Source organism: Equus quagga, chromosome 21 (assembly GCF_021613505.1).
Source record: "Equus quagga isolate Etosha38 chromosome 21, UCLA_HA_Equagga_1.0, whole genome shotgun sequence".
Taxonomy (NCBI): Eukaryota; Metazoa; Chordata; class Mammalia; order Perissodactyla; family Equidae; genus Equus; species Equus quagga.
Window position 1 is genome coordinate 16,307,817 of NC_060287.1, and position 17,031 is coordinate 16,324,847.

A 17,031-nucleotide genomic window follows, 5' to 3' on the forward strand; every position below is an offset into this window, starting at 1 on the left:
ATGGTCTGGAGCAATCTCTAATGTGTGGAGCTTTTCCTGGAAGAGTGAGGGATTCCAACTCCACATTAGGCACCCCAGCCCTTAGATCAGCACAGGAAGGTCAAGACCCCAAAACATCTGTCTTTGAAACCAACAGGGAATGTGTTCAGGAAAACTACAGAAGTTCAGGGAAAAGAAAACTCACTCTTAAAGGGACCATGCACAGATTCATTGACACAGAAACCAGTACAAAAACACCAGATAGAAAAGCACATAGTCCACAGATGAAGGAGACCCACCTATTAAGACTGGAGTGCCTCCTGGAGAGTCAGGAGGCAACTGGGATTCCACACAGGGACCAAGACACCGGCAGCAGCCATTTTTGTGACTTCATTCAGCCATGCTGACTCTAGTGCTGGGAGGTGCCATTTTGGAGTCCCCCCTCTGGCCTGTTGACTGAAGGAGTGCCCTGCACACCAGCATGCCTGCAGCAGTTACATGCTGCCAGCCCCACAACCAACCACACCAGAGGGTGTGGCTCTACTCACCAGTGTGCCCACAACAATTGTGCACTGCTGGGCTTTGCAGTCAGCCACACCAAAGGCCTGGCCCACCCACCAGTGTACCTGCAGTGGTCCTGCATGTCCAGGCCTCACAGCCAGCTAGTCCAGGAGCCAGCCCAGCCTACCAGTGCACTTGTAGCAGTCATAGCCCCACCCCATATGGAGGACATCCCTGGAGCACCTGACTTTGGTGACTAGACGGGAGCATGCTGCTGGGCCTCACAGGACATCTTTTACTTAAGGCCACTTTTCCAAGATTGGGAGATATAGCTGATCTACCTAATACACAGAAATAAACACAGAGAATTAGGCAAAAATAAGGAGAAAAAAGAACATGGTCCAAATGAAAGAACAAGACAAATCCTCTGAAAAAGAACTAAACAAAACAGAGATAAGAAATTTACCTGATAAAGAGTTCAAAGTAGTGGTTATAAGGATGGTTACCAAACTCAGGAGAAGAATGGATGGACCCAGTGAGAACTTGACTAAAGAGTTAGAAAATATAGAAAAGAACCAATCATAGCTGAAGAATATGGTAACTGAAATGAAAAATTTATGAGAGTGAATCAACAGCAGATTAGATAATACAGAAGAATGGATCAACCACCCAGATGACCAAGTAGAGGAAATCTCTCAAACTGAACAGAAAAAAGAACAAAGAATTTTGAAAAATGAGGACAACATAAAGCAATCTAAGATTTGCATATAGGAATCACAGAAGGAAGAGAGAGAGAGAGAGAAAGGGACAGAGAACTTATTTCAAGAAATAATACCTAAAACTTCCCTAACCTGGGGAAGGAAACAAACATCCAGGTCCAGGAATCACACTGAGTCCCAAACAAGATGAATCCAAAGAGGTCCACACCAAGACACATTATAATTAAAATATCAAAAATTAAAGAGAGAATCTTAAAAGCAGCAAGAAAAAAGCAACAGATTACAGGGGAACTCCCATGAGACTATCGGCTGTCTTCCCAGCAGAAATCTTACAGTCTAGAAAAGAGCGGCATGATATCCTCAAAGTCGTGAAGAGAAAAATCCTACAACCAAGAATACTCTATAAAGCAAGGTTATCATTCAAAATGGAAGGAGAGAGGGTTTTCCAGACAAGTGAAAACTAAAGGTGTTCATCACCACTTAACTGGCCTCATGATAAATGTTAAAGGAACTTCTTTAAGTGGAAAAGAAAAGCAGCAAAGAGAAATAAGAAAATTATGAAAGAAAAAGTCTCACAGATAAAGGCAAACATATAGTAAAGGTAGTGGATAAATCACTTATAAATTGGGTATGGAGTTCAAAAGACAAAAGTGGTAAAATAAATGAAATAGACACTAAAAAATAACAGAAAAGATCAACAAAATTAAGACCTAGTTCTTTGAAAAGCTAAACAAAACTGATAAACTTTTAGCCAGACTCATCAAGAAAAAAGGAGAAAGGGCCCAAATAAATAAAATCAGAATTGAAAGAGGAGAAGTTACAACTGACACCACAGAACTACAAAAGATCATAAAAGAATACTACAAAAAAGTATATGCCAACAAAGTGGACAACCTAGAAGAAATGGATAAATTCTTAGAAGCATAGAATCTTCCAAGACTGAATCAGGAAGAAAAAGAAAATTTGAACAGACTGGTTACTAATAATGAAATTGGATCAGTAATCAAAAAACTCCCAACAAACAAAAGTTCAGGACCAGATGACTTCACAGTGAACCCCACAAAACATTTAAAAAAGAGTTGATATCTATCCTCAAACTATTCCAAAAAATTGGAGAGAAAGGATCACTTCCAAACTCATTCTCCAAGGTCAGCATTACCTTGATACCAAAACCAGGTAAGACATGACAAAAAAAATTACAGGCCAATATCCCTGATTCAAACATCCTCCACAAAATATTAACAAACTGAATTCAAGAGCACATTAAAATGAACGTACACCATGATCAAGTGGGATTTATTCCAGGGATGCAAAGATGGTTCAATATCTGCAAATCAATGAACATGATATACCACATTAACAAAACAAAGGACAAAAATTATATGACCATCTCGATAGATGCAGAAAAAGAATTTGACAAAATTCAACATCATTTATAATAAAAACCCTCAACAAAGTGGGTATAGAGGGAATGTACCTCAACATAATAACGGCCTTACATGGCAGACCCATAGCTAACAACATACTCAATGGTGAAAAGCTGAAAGCTGCCCACTCTAGCCACTCTTATTTAAAATGCCTGGTACAAAGTAGGAAATCAGTAGATATTTGTTAAATGTTAAGTGAATTAGTTTGTGTTAAATGAGCAAGATGTCTCAAAAACCAGTATGAGCATTACTAGAGTTGACACAATATAAAGCAATCTTTAAAAGTATTATTTCAAAAAATATATTTTTAAATTAGGCAATTGATTGTCTGATGGTAACTCCATTGATTTGAAAAACAGAAATTAATTCTATGAACTATGAAGATAAAGCTTACTTATTTGAATTTGAATGTTGATTAAAACGTAGGCTCTGGAATCATATGACCTTGGTATGATCTGCAATTTAGCCACTTTCGTTTTATTATTTTTGACTTTGGGCAAATAAATTAATCTCTCTGAGACTCAGTTTCCTTGACTGACAAATGGGAATAAATACTGCTTATGTCTTAGGTGAATCATGAGGGTAAGTTAAAGAAAATGAAATATGTTTAGTACACCAACAGGAATAATTGAATGCTCAAAAATTAATACTCTTAACAGTAAGAATAATAACATTTAAAAACTATCTTGTTCACTGATACTTTTGTGTTAACATTCTTACTTTCATGTGCTGGTTGTGCTACGTTCCCCTCCAGATAACATGTAAACAACAAGAAATCATACCTAATCCTTTCCTCTGCATATCTTACAACAATAATTGGACCTATTTTCATAATTTACTTTAAACTTTGAAAAAGTCTGTATTTTTTCAACACAAATCTAAATTACCTTAATAAAAAAATATTGTAAGGAAGACGTGGTTGGGCTGGTTTCTACAAATTACTACCCCATGGGAGAAGTAGGTTACATATATCAACCATAATACTATTAGAGAGGTTCTTGTATATGTAATTATCAATTTGTTTCACAAACAGGTATTCTTTAACCAGATTATTGAGATGATAAATGGACGAAGACAACTACACATTCTACCAGCAAACATTAATATTGTAATTGACTTCTTCTTTTCTCTTTCTAGTATTAATTTTCCTTTAGAAAATAGAAGGGCTTAAACTAGGTATACATGTGTTTGTATTTATATTTATATATTCTACTTTAAATCTAGACTTTAATATATATTATATTTATTTAAAAAGTTGACAGCACTAATTACATATCCATGATCAAATTCTTAATATACTTATAGCATGTTAGTCGCCTCTAGTTATTTTTAAATTATCTCATCACTTTGTTTTCATAGCTTGTTAAGGTCATATAAAGATGAAGTCTCAATGCCAATAATTTAATCATAGACAACTTTATTGATAATTTTACTCCTTAACTAGTGTAATCTGGCTATATTTAACTGGAAAAGCCCATATTTGTCAATGGAAACAAATTTAGATACCTAAGTAAAAATATGAATGAAAATGTGTAAATATCTGAAAATTGTCATTCATTTTTGTGCTATAGCTAAAGTTTTAGGGTTATACCCTATGAAAACAGAAAAATTAACTTGTGTCTGTAAGATGAATGCCCTGGATGAAAATATGCTGACTGGGGCAAAACGATATTGTTGCTATACTGAATAGAAATTGTCAATTCTGATGAGAGGTGTAAATAAACTCTTTCAAAATTTTCCTTACATGCATGAACTGGATTCCGATATTTTGCAACATATACAAGTTCAGTTTCACTAAGAAGTCTCTAATGCAAAAGTTTAACTCTCTGTGGCCTCTGAAGTCCTATCTCTGATCGTTTTATGCCCAGGGTAAGAGAAGGAAAAAGAAATATTGCTCAGAATTGGATTTTCTCTTCTTTTTGTGAAGTCTCCTGGAGCCCTGCCTCATTAAGTCAACATATGCTTGGTTTTAAATGGAACTGAATGGATCTCCAAGGCACATGCCACACAATCTGGGGAGGGCTCTAAACCCCTAAATGAAATCAGCTGCCACTTCCACAGTTGCCTGATAAGCACTATTGAATCCCAAATTAAGACTCTGAGCATCAGAAAAGAGCAATGAAGTGACATTTATAGACCAATCTCAATAACTCTATATTTCATATACTCTAATTTAACACAAATGGAAAAGTTAAAAAAGGGATAAAGAAAGGAGATACAAAAGTACCTTTTACAATTATTTTATATTTCAGTTAAATGATTTGGAAGGTGTCCTTAAAATATCTCAGAAGATAATGAAGCACATAAATGCTGAAAATTTGTGATATCCCTTTTATGCTTTTTTCCAAAATCATCACCAAAGCAGAGCACCAATATAGACAGATATGTGTGCTCAATCTCTCTTTCCATTACCAGTTTGATTATCTTCTGCTGCCAATTCCCTGTTTGTGTAATTGGTTTTCATTTTTTTTTTTCATGTAAAAATCTCGCTGGGAGAAGGTTGTGCCAATGACGACTCAATCACTCCATTTTCTACTCCCCAGCAGCATCTGTCCCATGTCCAGGAGGAATGTGAAACCACATTCCAGCATATTCACCACACGGTGACAGTCATGGAAGACTCCATTCTAGCTCCAATCAAGGGAGTTTTCTCTAAATGATTTATTTCCTAAAGAACATAATAGTAGTCACCAAAATTTAGCGAAAAGGTGAGCAAACATATCAACCCCTACACCATAAATCTGGTATCTATTTTATGGAAGCAATAAATTAAATTATTTTAGTTTTTATCTTGAATAGAAATTGTAATATTTTTCAAAACCCTTGATGTTGTATTTATCTCATTATAAGAATCTAATAAACACTAGCAACTGTAATATTTTTGATGGAATAGATTTGTTGCTGTCTTCCTTTTCACAACCTATTCATATCTTTCCCTGTCTTTCCTGCCCTCTCATTTATAATTTAAAATATTGGTTTAAAGACTTACTATGTCTCTAAAATTTTGTTTCATGGTACTTTCTCTTTTGAAAATGGTGGAATGCCCAATAATTATTTCAATTGTAGATTTTATGGATAAGTTCACAGCTTTATTGGTTAGAGCTATTAATTTTTTCTCTTAATAGGTTTGTGGGTTTTACTATTCATCTTTATTTCTTTAAAAATGTAATACTTCTTTCAAAAGTTTGGGAGGCCTTCCCTTCCAGTAGAATACTTATTAGGTATTTGCTTCCTCTACTTTAAGATACTCTGCAGAACTGGGCACTTAATTCTATTGAGTTCAATACAGATGGTACTGATCCCTATTTATTTGTTATTGCAGTAGTTTTTCCTCAAAAACTTACAGATATCACTCCACTGTTTTCAAGTATTCATCATGAAATGAGTAAAATATAAAGGTGATCTGATTTTTAACACCTTTGAACAATGATTATATTTATTCTGATTAGGAATTTGCTGGAAATTTTTCCTCCTGAAATTTAAAGATTTAAACAGGAAATATTATAACACCAACTCCTGCTTATTAATTTTTTATAGAAAATAGTAAGACTTCATGATTTTTAGGTCACTTTAGTCAGATCCGGAAAGTATATAATTTTTTTTTCCCCATCACACCTTTCACTATTTGCTTTGATGGGTTCTTTTCCTTTGGGAATGTCTATAATTTTGAAATTGTGGTTTGGTGTTTTTTCCTGCAAGCCCATTAGACGCGCACATTTTTCCATCTCTTTATCTATTGCTTTTACATTCCTGATCATGCTTTTGTGAAGCAATTTTTGTGGAAATATGGATATTTTGGTGCCAGAGTTTTTGAATAGGTATGCAATTGACCAATAAATTGTGCGGCTCACACCATTAACAAAGACTTCCAATCAAATCAGAAAGAATAACCTGGTTGTGGTAAAGATTCAACAGAATACTCCTCTGCCCAAAGATGACCATGGTTTTCCAAATTGTAATATCATTTTGGGGGGCAGGTGTTCAGCAAGCTATCAGGAGCTAAAAATTATGTATTAATTTTTTAGAAAAAAATTGAGTTATAATTTTAGGTATAAAAGTAATGATGAAGGCGGCAGATTGGTGGTGTAGTGGTTAAGTTCGCGCACTCCGCTTCCAAGGCTCAGAGGCTGCTGGTTCTGATACTGGGCACTGACCTATGCACTACTTATCAAGCTCTGCTGTGGCAGGCGTTCCACATATAAAATAGAGGAAGATAGGCACAGATATTAGCTCAGGGACAATCTTCCTCAGCAAAAAGAGGAGGATTGGTGGCAGATGTTAGCACAGGCCTAATCTTCCTAAAAAAAAAAAAGAATAAAATAACAGTGAAACCATTTTTTGTGTTCTATTATTACCCAAATTCTTTATTATGTCATTTACTTTCTATGTAACTATAAGAATCAATTAGCTTGCTTTTATCAGTCAATACACATCCAAAAATCTGTTTTCTTCTTAGTACTAAACACTAACTACCAAAATTTCCTCATCTACGTCCATTACCCATCTACACTTTAAAAGTGTCATCAGAAAACCAAATGATTAACATAAGTTAAATCAAATGTTGAATTAAAATAATAGGTATACCACAAAGAGAAAGAAACTGAAATAGTAGACAAAACATTGGCAGACAAACAAGGTCATCATAGTAAAATCCGTAGCAACGTAATTATCAAGTCAGAGAATCAGAGTAACTCAGTTCAAAATGGTAGTCTCAAAATTATCTTAATTAATATTTTCCAAATCAGTGATTTAATTCTCTTCTGTTAGTTTCCAATTATAGATATGCATATTCATATATATATACAGTATATACATGTAAATAAAATCATACACACAGATACTTATACATATACATTTACGTTAATATAAAACATCAATTGATATTTTCATGTCAATAAATTTTCTTTTTTTTACTTTAGAAGATAATTATAAATAAATATAATTTAAAAATAAATCATTTTAATTTATAAAGTAAAAATCATTACAAATCATGTCATTTTCTACATTTTCTCCTTTTTCATGTACTCTAAGCAAATTTTAATTTTCTATAGATCTCAAAGACTTTATTCCTTTTCTTTTACGCTATATTTTTTTCATAGACTTTACTATTTGTGTTTGTTTACTTCACTAATTGATTATTTTGATTGATTCATGTCACTGTTGCTTGCAAGTTGCAAGCAGCTGTTTCTAAAACCAGTTACAAAATCCAGAAGGGCAGTTAGTTGGTTGGACTACCACTCTCTCCCCTCTAGCTTGGATAATAACAATTGCTGTGGCTTACTTTCAGGGCCAGAGGGCGGACAAGATATGGATCAACATCCATATTTGCAGTAAATCTGAAAGTGTACAGCTTTCTGGGATGGAGTCAAAGATCTAAGTATGTTCTGACTGGTGGAACAGATATTTGCACAGATGGATGTGGGATTAGAAAATAGACCAGATGAGGATCACTGTTCCAACCCTACCTTTTTTCCAGACATTCTAGTTAAAGACAAAACAACCACAGTCTGCTGTGGAAGGGAAAGATAGATGAAGGAAGTAGCATGCATTCTGTCTTCCTGACACATTTGCTCCTAGAGAGAACCACAGATCTGTGGGGCAGCAGTGTGAGAAATATCATAGTCCAGGGGAGCAGGAAGCTATAAAAAATTCTCTGTAGAATCTTGAACACAGAGAGTTATATCACATCCTCTACATGTAAATATAAAGACACAGATATACCCATGATGAGCATGCAATTTTGACAAAAACAAAGAATTTTTTAAAATTGTTTAAAATTAAAAAATAATTTCACTTTTTCTTGTTGATTATGTCACAGATATAATAAAAGTATACAGTAAGAAGGTTGTACATGCCAGTAAATAGCAGCATCAAATTCCTTCATCCTTCATGGCAGTGGCTTTACCCCGCTGTCTCCAAGAAGTTAATGATGTTAATTTTTTAATTGGATGTTGTTGGCATCCAAACAGCTCACTCGTCTGCCTCCCTGCTGTTCTCTGAAAATGCTCTTGGCAGAGGGAACATGACAGACAGTCCTCCTTCCTCAGAGTGCCAAGTATCCCACTTCTAACGTTTAAAATGGCCTCTTACATGAACAAAATTCACGATTCTTTACACACCAGACAAGTGAAAAACATTGTGGATTCCTGCTTTGAACCAACTCAGACAGTGGTTATGCACTCAGAAAGGAAGAAAATCTTTACTAAGTTGAGGAAGAGTGAGTGTCTTAGAATGCAAACATTGAAATCGTGTTTAGGTGTTGAAATACTATAGGCTTTTATCTTTTATCTTTTTGCTCTAAAAGTTACCATGTGACTTGCAATCTCGAGTGCGCTTACCTGGAATCCCCAAGTGATAGCCAGTAGCGAAGTTGGCTTTAAATCCAGCTTTGGTCAACAGATTGTCAGTGATGAGAAGCACAGTCATTCTGCTGGTGGTTGAGAACACGTCCTTTACTGGACCAGGCCCTGTGTACACAGCTGCTCCAAAGGAAAACAAGATCACCAGTGAGACGATACTTTGAATCTAGAAGGAAATATACCTTTTTTCTCACTTCCATCTTTTAGAGGAACACAGCACGCAGCATGGTTGCTCATGAAGCAGCACATGTAAATAAACGTGTATATTCTTTTACATTTTGAACACTGCTCCTAGGAAAATCAACTTCTCTACTGACCTTTTCCAATATTACTTCAGGTTTCTGAAGGTCTATAATGATGAATTACACATAATATCATCTGGTATAACATCGCTACTATTCAAAGCTCATGTTGTCCTGGAAAAATGATTATTTACTTGCTTTTAAAGACCTTTATAGAACAACAGAAATTATAGTCTCCTTTAGTAAATTTTTGTCCAAATTTATTTGATATTTTTTGTGAGTTGAATCATTAACCTAATCTGAATGATGGATTAATTAGAGACAGATAATATAAACCTAAATGGTGGTCTTTTTGCACTAATTTCTGGGCTTTGGGGGTTTCAGAAATAATGAAATACTCTTTACTCAACAATAACGACTCAGATAATTAAAAATACGTTTATCTTATTAAATATTTTATATATTGGAATCCTTCAGAGTGATTCTGTTTCAAAAGAACTTCTTGCACACAAATTTGAAAATTATGATTCTGAGATTCTTTTGGGATTCTTATTTACTTTTCAACGATTGATGTAGATACTAAGAGGTAGAATGATGAAAATGGATTTTTCTTAGATCATGAGGACATTGAAGTTTTTATTAGGGCAATGTAATCTGAAAATGGGGGAACTACTTGAAAGGTGTTTATAATTGTGTATTGGAAAATCAAATTTGAAGTTCCTCAGTTCTTGCTAGCACTAGCCTCCTAGCCTCACAGAGACTTTCACTGTTTATTTCTTCTGTGGGTGGCTTTCAAAATCCTCTCCCAGGAAGCTGGAACTCTAGATCTTTGTGGGAGTTTGCTGAAGAACCCCACATAAGGGATGGTGGATTAGTATGGCTGGGGAACTCTCTCTACCACCCTGCCCTTTGTTGCTATAGAAAGTGCCCTCTGGAGTCTTCGCGTGTTGGTGGCAGCATTCATGTGATCGTATCCTGATTCCATAGATATCTGCCCAGATTTTTATAGGACATGATTAATATGAGTCCAAAGTACAGTTAGATAAAACGCTTTTACTTGTAAAGTGTGTTGTTTCATGCATTCCAGTTGACCCTTTACTCATTTTCATAATTTAATGTATGACTTATCAAAACACACTTCTTTCTTAAAAATTGGTAGTAGTTGACTAAGATACTAGCTATTATATTTGACTGATTTTTATTACATTAACATGTATTTTATGATCTAGGTACAATAATTTCCCCTAGAACAGTACACTGTTCCCCTTATTTATTTAAAAAAATCAATGATCAATAGATAATAGGGAAAAACCAACTTTGGTCAATTTTTGAATCATTCTCAGTTACTTATATAGAGGTAGCTAGTACTAGACACACAGACAATCAAAGTAATAATAACACGATTTAGTCTACACAGAAATTGAAATATAATGACGTACACCTGAAATTTATATAATGTTACAAACCAAAGTTACCTCACTATAATTTTTTTAAAAAGTGATAATAAAATATAAAATAAAAATTCTTTAAAAATTTTATATAACAAACACTATTTTGTTAGGTTGAAGTGAAATAAAACTTGATTTAATAGCTATCTTTGGACATCTGATGTACACAGAGTGCATAGAAAATTGCATAAAAGGTGTCCTCAGTTCTTATTCTCCAAGGTATGATGCTTATTGTAGTGAATTAGTATTGGCTGGTATTGGCTGGTAATGATCAAGAACATTAATTTTGGTTTGCCAAGAATGCTCAAGAAGAAAATTATTCCGTCATCATTGCAAATACTCCATATATTAAAGACTCCACATAAAATTTGACATGTTACTCTACTGTTGTGTTTTCATTTCTGCTAGTTATAAAAGAAAGAGTGATTACGTTTATTAAGAAATGCTCTCTCCACCAGTCCAACATCTTGAGCCATTCAACTTTCACACTAGATTGCAGACTTACCTAAGAGCAAGGAATCATCTCCCTCACCATCTCTGATTTCAACTACATCTGCAATATTTTCTAAGTCAAATTCTTGAAAATGAAGTTGTATATTCTTTCCCTCTTGTGCATTTAAATTCCAAACACCTTAGAAGTAAGAAAGAACAACACATTTGTTTAATTTAGAGCACAATTCTTTTGATTCTTGTTAAAAGCTTCACGTTCTTGAGAATTTCTGATCACTTTCAAAGATCGTTTTGCATTTTATAAAAACCAATATTCCAAGTTATTTTTTATATTTGTATGAGGAAATATACTGATCTGGTCAAGAATATTTATAGTAAAATTTCAATTAAATTCGCAATAACTTACTATAATTGAATTTGTCTTCTTTATCTAAAATGGAATATTTCAATCAAAGCTTGCAAATAGACTTTTACTCCTACAATCTGAAATTTATGACTATCAAAAGATATTAATATTCTAGTTACATTTGTTTTATTTTCCATGATTACAGTTAGAGGAAAATGAGGTCATTAAAATGTAATTTGTAGGGCAAGTAAACTTTAACATTTTTTAAGTAATTATTATCTTTATTTGCACACGTTGTATGCTGGTAGCTCATTTTGGAAAAGATCAAACCAAAACAAAATTATTAGCCTTAGTATCAATAAACATTCCAGTTCTTTCTTAATTCCTTAAACAATTTAGTCTTCAGATTCTATCCTAGGGCCCTTCCTCATTCTGTATGAGCAATCTCATTCACTCTTAGGGAAGATCATTTCATCAATATAGTAATGACTTCTAAGTATTTTCTGCATTTTTTTAACAAACAGATAAATTCATCCAATTATTTACTGTCTATGGTTATATATATATCTCAAACCCAACATGTATTAAAGGGAACACGGAATTATCTTTTTCCTAAACTTACCCTTCTTATTCTTTCTATCTCAGTAAATGGCACTACTAATCATCCACTCACAGTGGTCTCCACCAGAAACCCTGGTATCTTTCTTGCCCTTCTCTCTCCTACAACATCCAATCAATCACCAAGATCTGTCAATACCACCTCCTATATCCCTTGAATTCCATTTACTTCTCAGTCTCTCTTGCCACTATCTGAGTTCAAGTCTGTTATTTCTCATCTCCTAATTGGTGATGCTGATGGCTCCCTTGCCGCTTATCTCTGATCCTGCAGCCAGATGGATCCATCTAAAACTCAAGCTTGATTTTATCACTATTTTCCTGTAAACCATTCCAAGTCTCCCCAGTGCTCTCAGAATAAAATCCAAACTGCTTAACATGGTGTGAAATTCCTTCATGCCTCCAATTTCATTTGTTATCATTACTGAATTTTGCTTGGACACTGAAGAAAAAGTCAAGATCTTCTATCTCAGAACATTCGTGTTAAGTATCTCTCACATCCCTCCACAGCATCCTGCTTTTGCCCTTTTAATAACAGTACCTTGGACATTTTGTAATGCCTGACAACTTATCTGAATCTCTATCTAGACTGCAATATGTCTGCTTTCTCTTGACTTACTCAGTGCCTAACAAGTAAAGTGCTCAAGAAATATTTGTTGAATAAATCAATACATTTAATAAATTTCTCCAAATTGTTCTCGGAATTTTGCACTTATTTCTGTATTTTTTAGATCATTACTTTGTTCTAGTGATAAATTTGAAAGATATCTTCAATGTAAAGTAGAGATGATAATCTCTAGTTCCCCATACAAGTCAAATTAGATTAATGGCTGTTTATTTTTTTGGGATCAGATATCTCCCTGTAATAGTGACTTATTCTCCTATGAAAATGATACTTAACTTATCTCTGGATCATTTCAAGGAAGAATAGTTGACATTTTCTAACAATACATTTTTCACTGTCATTGGAGCATTTCTTTCACTGGTCAAATTCTCCATTTAAATTGGCTGTGCTGACCAGGTACCACCATGGGAGGAACATGTCTGTTTCCCAGACTTATTAATGTGGAATCTGTGTAGGATGGGCTGGGGAATCTGTATGTTACTGCAATCTCTCTGCAGCTCTAAGTTTCTCATGTTAGAAATATTGACCTAGAGATAGGCTTTGTGCAGTTATAGCAAACTAGTCCTCTCTAGCCTCAGATTTTTTGTCTTGCTTATTATTTCATCTTTTCACTGAGAATCTAATCACATTACTCTAGCTGCCTGCTTTACTGACACTCATCTATATCTACAAAAAGTGTAGATGTCACAGTTGGCTCTTTACTTTTTATACTTTCCACTGACTTTATTCTATCGAATTGCAAACTTCTAATATGCACTGTAGACATACTATGCATAATCAAGGGAGTGATTCAGAAAGCAGTGTCTGGAGTAACGCTGACTCATTGGATTTTATTCAACTTTTTAAATTGAGAATTACAGTAGTAGCACCTGCTTCAAATAATTACTGTAAGAATTAACTGAAATAATATATGTTAAGCACTAGCACAGTGCCTGGCATGAAATAAGTGCTCTAAAAAAGTTAGTTATTATTACTGTTATTCTTGTTGTTATCATTGTATTAAGCAATCTCATAGATGTGGTAGGTGTATCCCGGTTTGGCAAGTTTAGAATCCGCTTGGCTGTGTCAAGAGAGGAATCTAACCTTGATGTAGACATTTGTTTCTTATGGCCTGGAAAAGAAATGACTTACAGAAAGCCTGATTAGGGTAGTTGTTGGGAAAGTTCATAGAAGTGAAGGTTGTATTTGGCTCCCACAGTTCAAAAGGTCCTCCACAGTCCGCTGAAAAGGAAAGCAATGAAAACTCATTAGTAAGATAATGTTTATTTCAGAAAGATAATACTATATACCAACAAATTTCCAATTATATTTCTTGCAATACTTGTTTTGACAGACAAATTTTTAAGTTGTGTAAGGGAAAACCTTGCAACTCAAGTAAGGGAAAAATACAGGTTAACATGTCTCTTTACTGAAGAAATTCTCAAAACAGATATTCTTGCACCCCTATGTTCATTGCATCATTATTCACAATAGCCAAGACTTGAAAGAAACCTAGCTGCCCATCAAGGGATGAATGGATAAAGAAGATGTGGCATATATACATAATGCAATACTACTCAGCTATAAGAAATGATGAAATCTGGCCATTTGTGACAAAATGGATGGATCTTGAGGGTATTATGCTGAGTGAAATAAGTCAGAGGGAGAAAATCAAATACCATATGATCTCACTCACAAGGAGGAGATAAAAACAATGACAAACAAACACATAGCAACAGAGATTGGATTGGTGGTGACCATAGCAGAAGGAGGGAGGGGAGAGGGCAACAGGGGAGATTAGGCTCACATGTGTGGTGATGGACTATAATTAGTTTTTGGGTGGTAAACATGATGTAATCTACACAGAATTAGAAATATATTGCGATGTACATCTGAAAGCTATATAATGTTATAATCCAATGTTACTGCAATAAAAAATAAAAATTAAAAGAATATAATAAAAAATAAAGAATTACAGTAATTTAAAAAAAAAACCCTTAGATATTCTTATGTTCTTTGCCAATCTCCAAGAGGGTATAATAGTGTGCGGCACACATGATAGTATGCAGTCCAAAATTTTGGGGGCAAGGAGACACTTTTGCTGAGCATCTTTGCAAATAAACATCATGAAATAGGGTATCAATGCCCTGCTGTAGAAAAAACAAAGGATCTTTATAATAGGACAAATTTTATATCTGCCACTCTCTTATGGGAATGGCTAGTAAATCACTAAATCTGCCGTTTCTGGTTTTCTTTCTCTTCTTCTCTTTACTTTCTTCTTTCCAGTAGAAAGAAAGGTTAATCCTCCTGTATATTGAGGTATTTGACTGTCAGCAACAGGAGGCAAATTGAAACCCCACTTGCCAAATAACTGTTCTAGACTGATCTGTTAGCCAACATTGTCCAGGAGTCAGGTTGGGACTCGGGTTAATGCAAATTTACTAGAAAAATAGAGCATAGATCTTCCACTTAAGAGTATGGTGCTTTAAGTAGGTAGATTAACCTTATGGAATTCTTAGCCTACTTTATAGTTATCTTCTTACTTATTAGAAGAAAATTCTGAAGAAACGTAATAATTCATCAACTACTTTGAGTATCCCAACTTTATCTCATTTTTATTACTATGTTACATTTAAGATCAAAAGAATACAAATAATCTAATTTTAAGAATATATAAAACTGGGATAAATATGTATTTTTCCTTATATTAAAGGCAGATGATACTGAAGTTATTTAATCTCAATAAGATAGATATCAGATTATAGGAGAGATAATTAAATGTCTCTACACCTACAGCTGTGCCTTCAGTCATATGCTCTTCTTTGATCCCTCTTTTAAATGTCCTCTGCCTTATTTATGAGGATCCTTTGAAATTCATGTGCGCCTTCCAAGTTTGTATGTAATAAGCCTCTTAGACCTGAATTCATGATGTATACAATGGGACAGAGAGGCAGGTGCTGTGGCTCGACAATAATATCATTGTCAATCTATCTTGTTCTGTAAGGTGGTAGGGCCCAGTCCACCTTATGCGCCCTCTTGGGCCAGGCATGTCCCGACCTGGATGAATTTAGCAAGAATAATAAAACCTCTATAAACCCTTATCACTTGCAAAGTGTTTCCAGGTACATTGTCTCATTTGGGGAGAGAACATGGTATATAAAAAAAGACGTCTTGGAGCTGGTGAATTAAAATTGTTGCTCTGAGTTAGCTATTTGTCTTTTTGAGACTCGGTTTTCTCAAACACAGATAGATATTAGAGATTTTCAGAATTGTTGTATAGATCAGACATAACTTATGAAAAGTGCTGCAACTGCCCTCATGGCCAAGTGCTTAAGTCTGCATGCTCCACTTCAGCAGCTCAAGGTTTCCTGGTTTGGATCCTGGGAGAAGACTTAGCACCACTCATCAGGCCATGCTGAGGTGGTGTCCCACACAGGAGAGCTAGAAGGACCTACAACTAGAATATACAACTATGTACTGAGGGCTTTGGGGAGAAGAAGAAAAAAACAAAACAAAATAAAAAGAAGATTGACAACAGATGTTAGCTCAGGTGCCATTCTTAAAAAAAAGAAAAAGAAAATAAAAGAAAAGTGCCTACACATTACCTGGCATAGTCAGTACTGATTTTCAATGCAAACTTGTGGATTAGGTAAGTACTATTATTCTTTCAATTTTAAATGGAAAATCGGAGCATTGGAGGTATTCAGTCATTTGCTAATACTGTACACATCCAGTAGTGTCAAAGTCAAGACTTCCACTCAGTTAATCTCAAACTCATTCCACAGAACATTACCGTCTCCTACTGAGTTGATTAAACTCTTAATCATTTCCACTATCTGGTCCAAGCCATAGGCAGGGTTTAGACTAAGTTTCAATAAGTGGCACTTGATGGGTTTGTCGCATATACTTAATAGGTATAGACAAGGAGAAGCAGGACCGAAGTGAACGTAGGCAAAAGTACTAACAAGTAAGGTCAATGATGGATAGATCTAGAAGGAAGAAAGCACTGTACAGAGGGTGCTAAAGAAGATATTTGAACCAAAGAAAGAGTGATAATGGGGAAGAAGGGCGGGTCTCCACTGGGAAAGCTGAGGGAAAGGCTGAGGGAATTGTCTGCTGTCACAGCAGCTGCTCCTCTGAGGCAAACACTCCTTGATGATGTGACTAATTGTCTTGCAAAGATTTCTGAAGAAGGATCTATTACAACTCCTCAACTCCCACATACATCAATTCATTTAATTTTAATAAATCTGGGTGCCGTGAAATGCTTCCGTTGATTCTCGATGAAACTAACATAGAAGGGAAAAATGTAACATCAGGGACAAAAACAACACTGCAGTT

General features: G+C 34.8%; 1 protein-coding gene across 1 annotated transcript in view; it reads right to left on the minus strand.

Annotated features, from left to right (window-relative positions):
* The window catches only part of TMPRSS15 (transmembrane serine protease 15), a 128,468-nt gene that overhangs the window by 50,140 nt on the left and 61,297 nt on the right, over positions 1 to 17,031 (minus strand). The window contains exons 15-17 of the mRNA XM_046648334.1: positions 13,843 to 13,932; positions 11,181 to 11,306; positions 8,965 to 9,105 (exon numbers count right to left, since the gene is read on the minus strand). Of these exons, the coding sequence (XP_046504290.1) occupies positions 8,965 to 9,105; positions 11,181 to 11,306; positions 13,843 to 13,932 (357 nt within the window). The remainder of the gene's footprint in view (positions 1 to 8,964; positions 9,106 to 11,180; positions 11,307 to 13,842; positions 13,933 to 17,031) is intronic.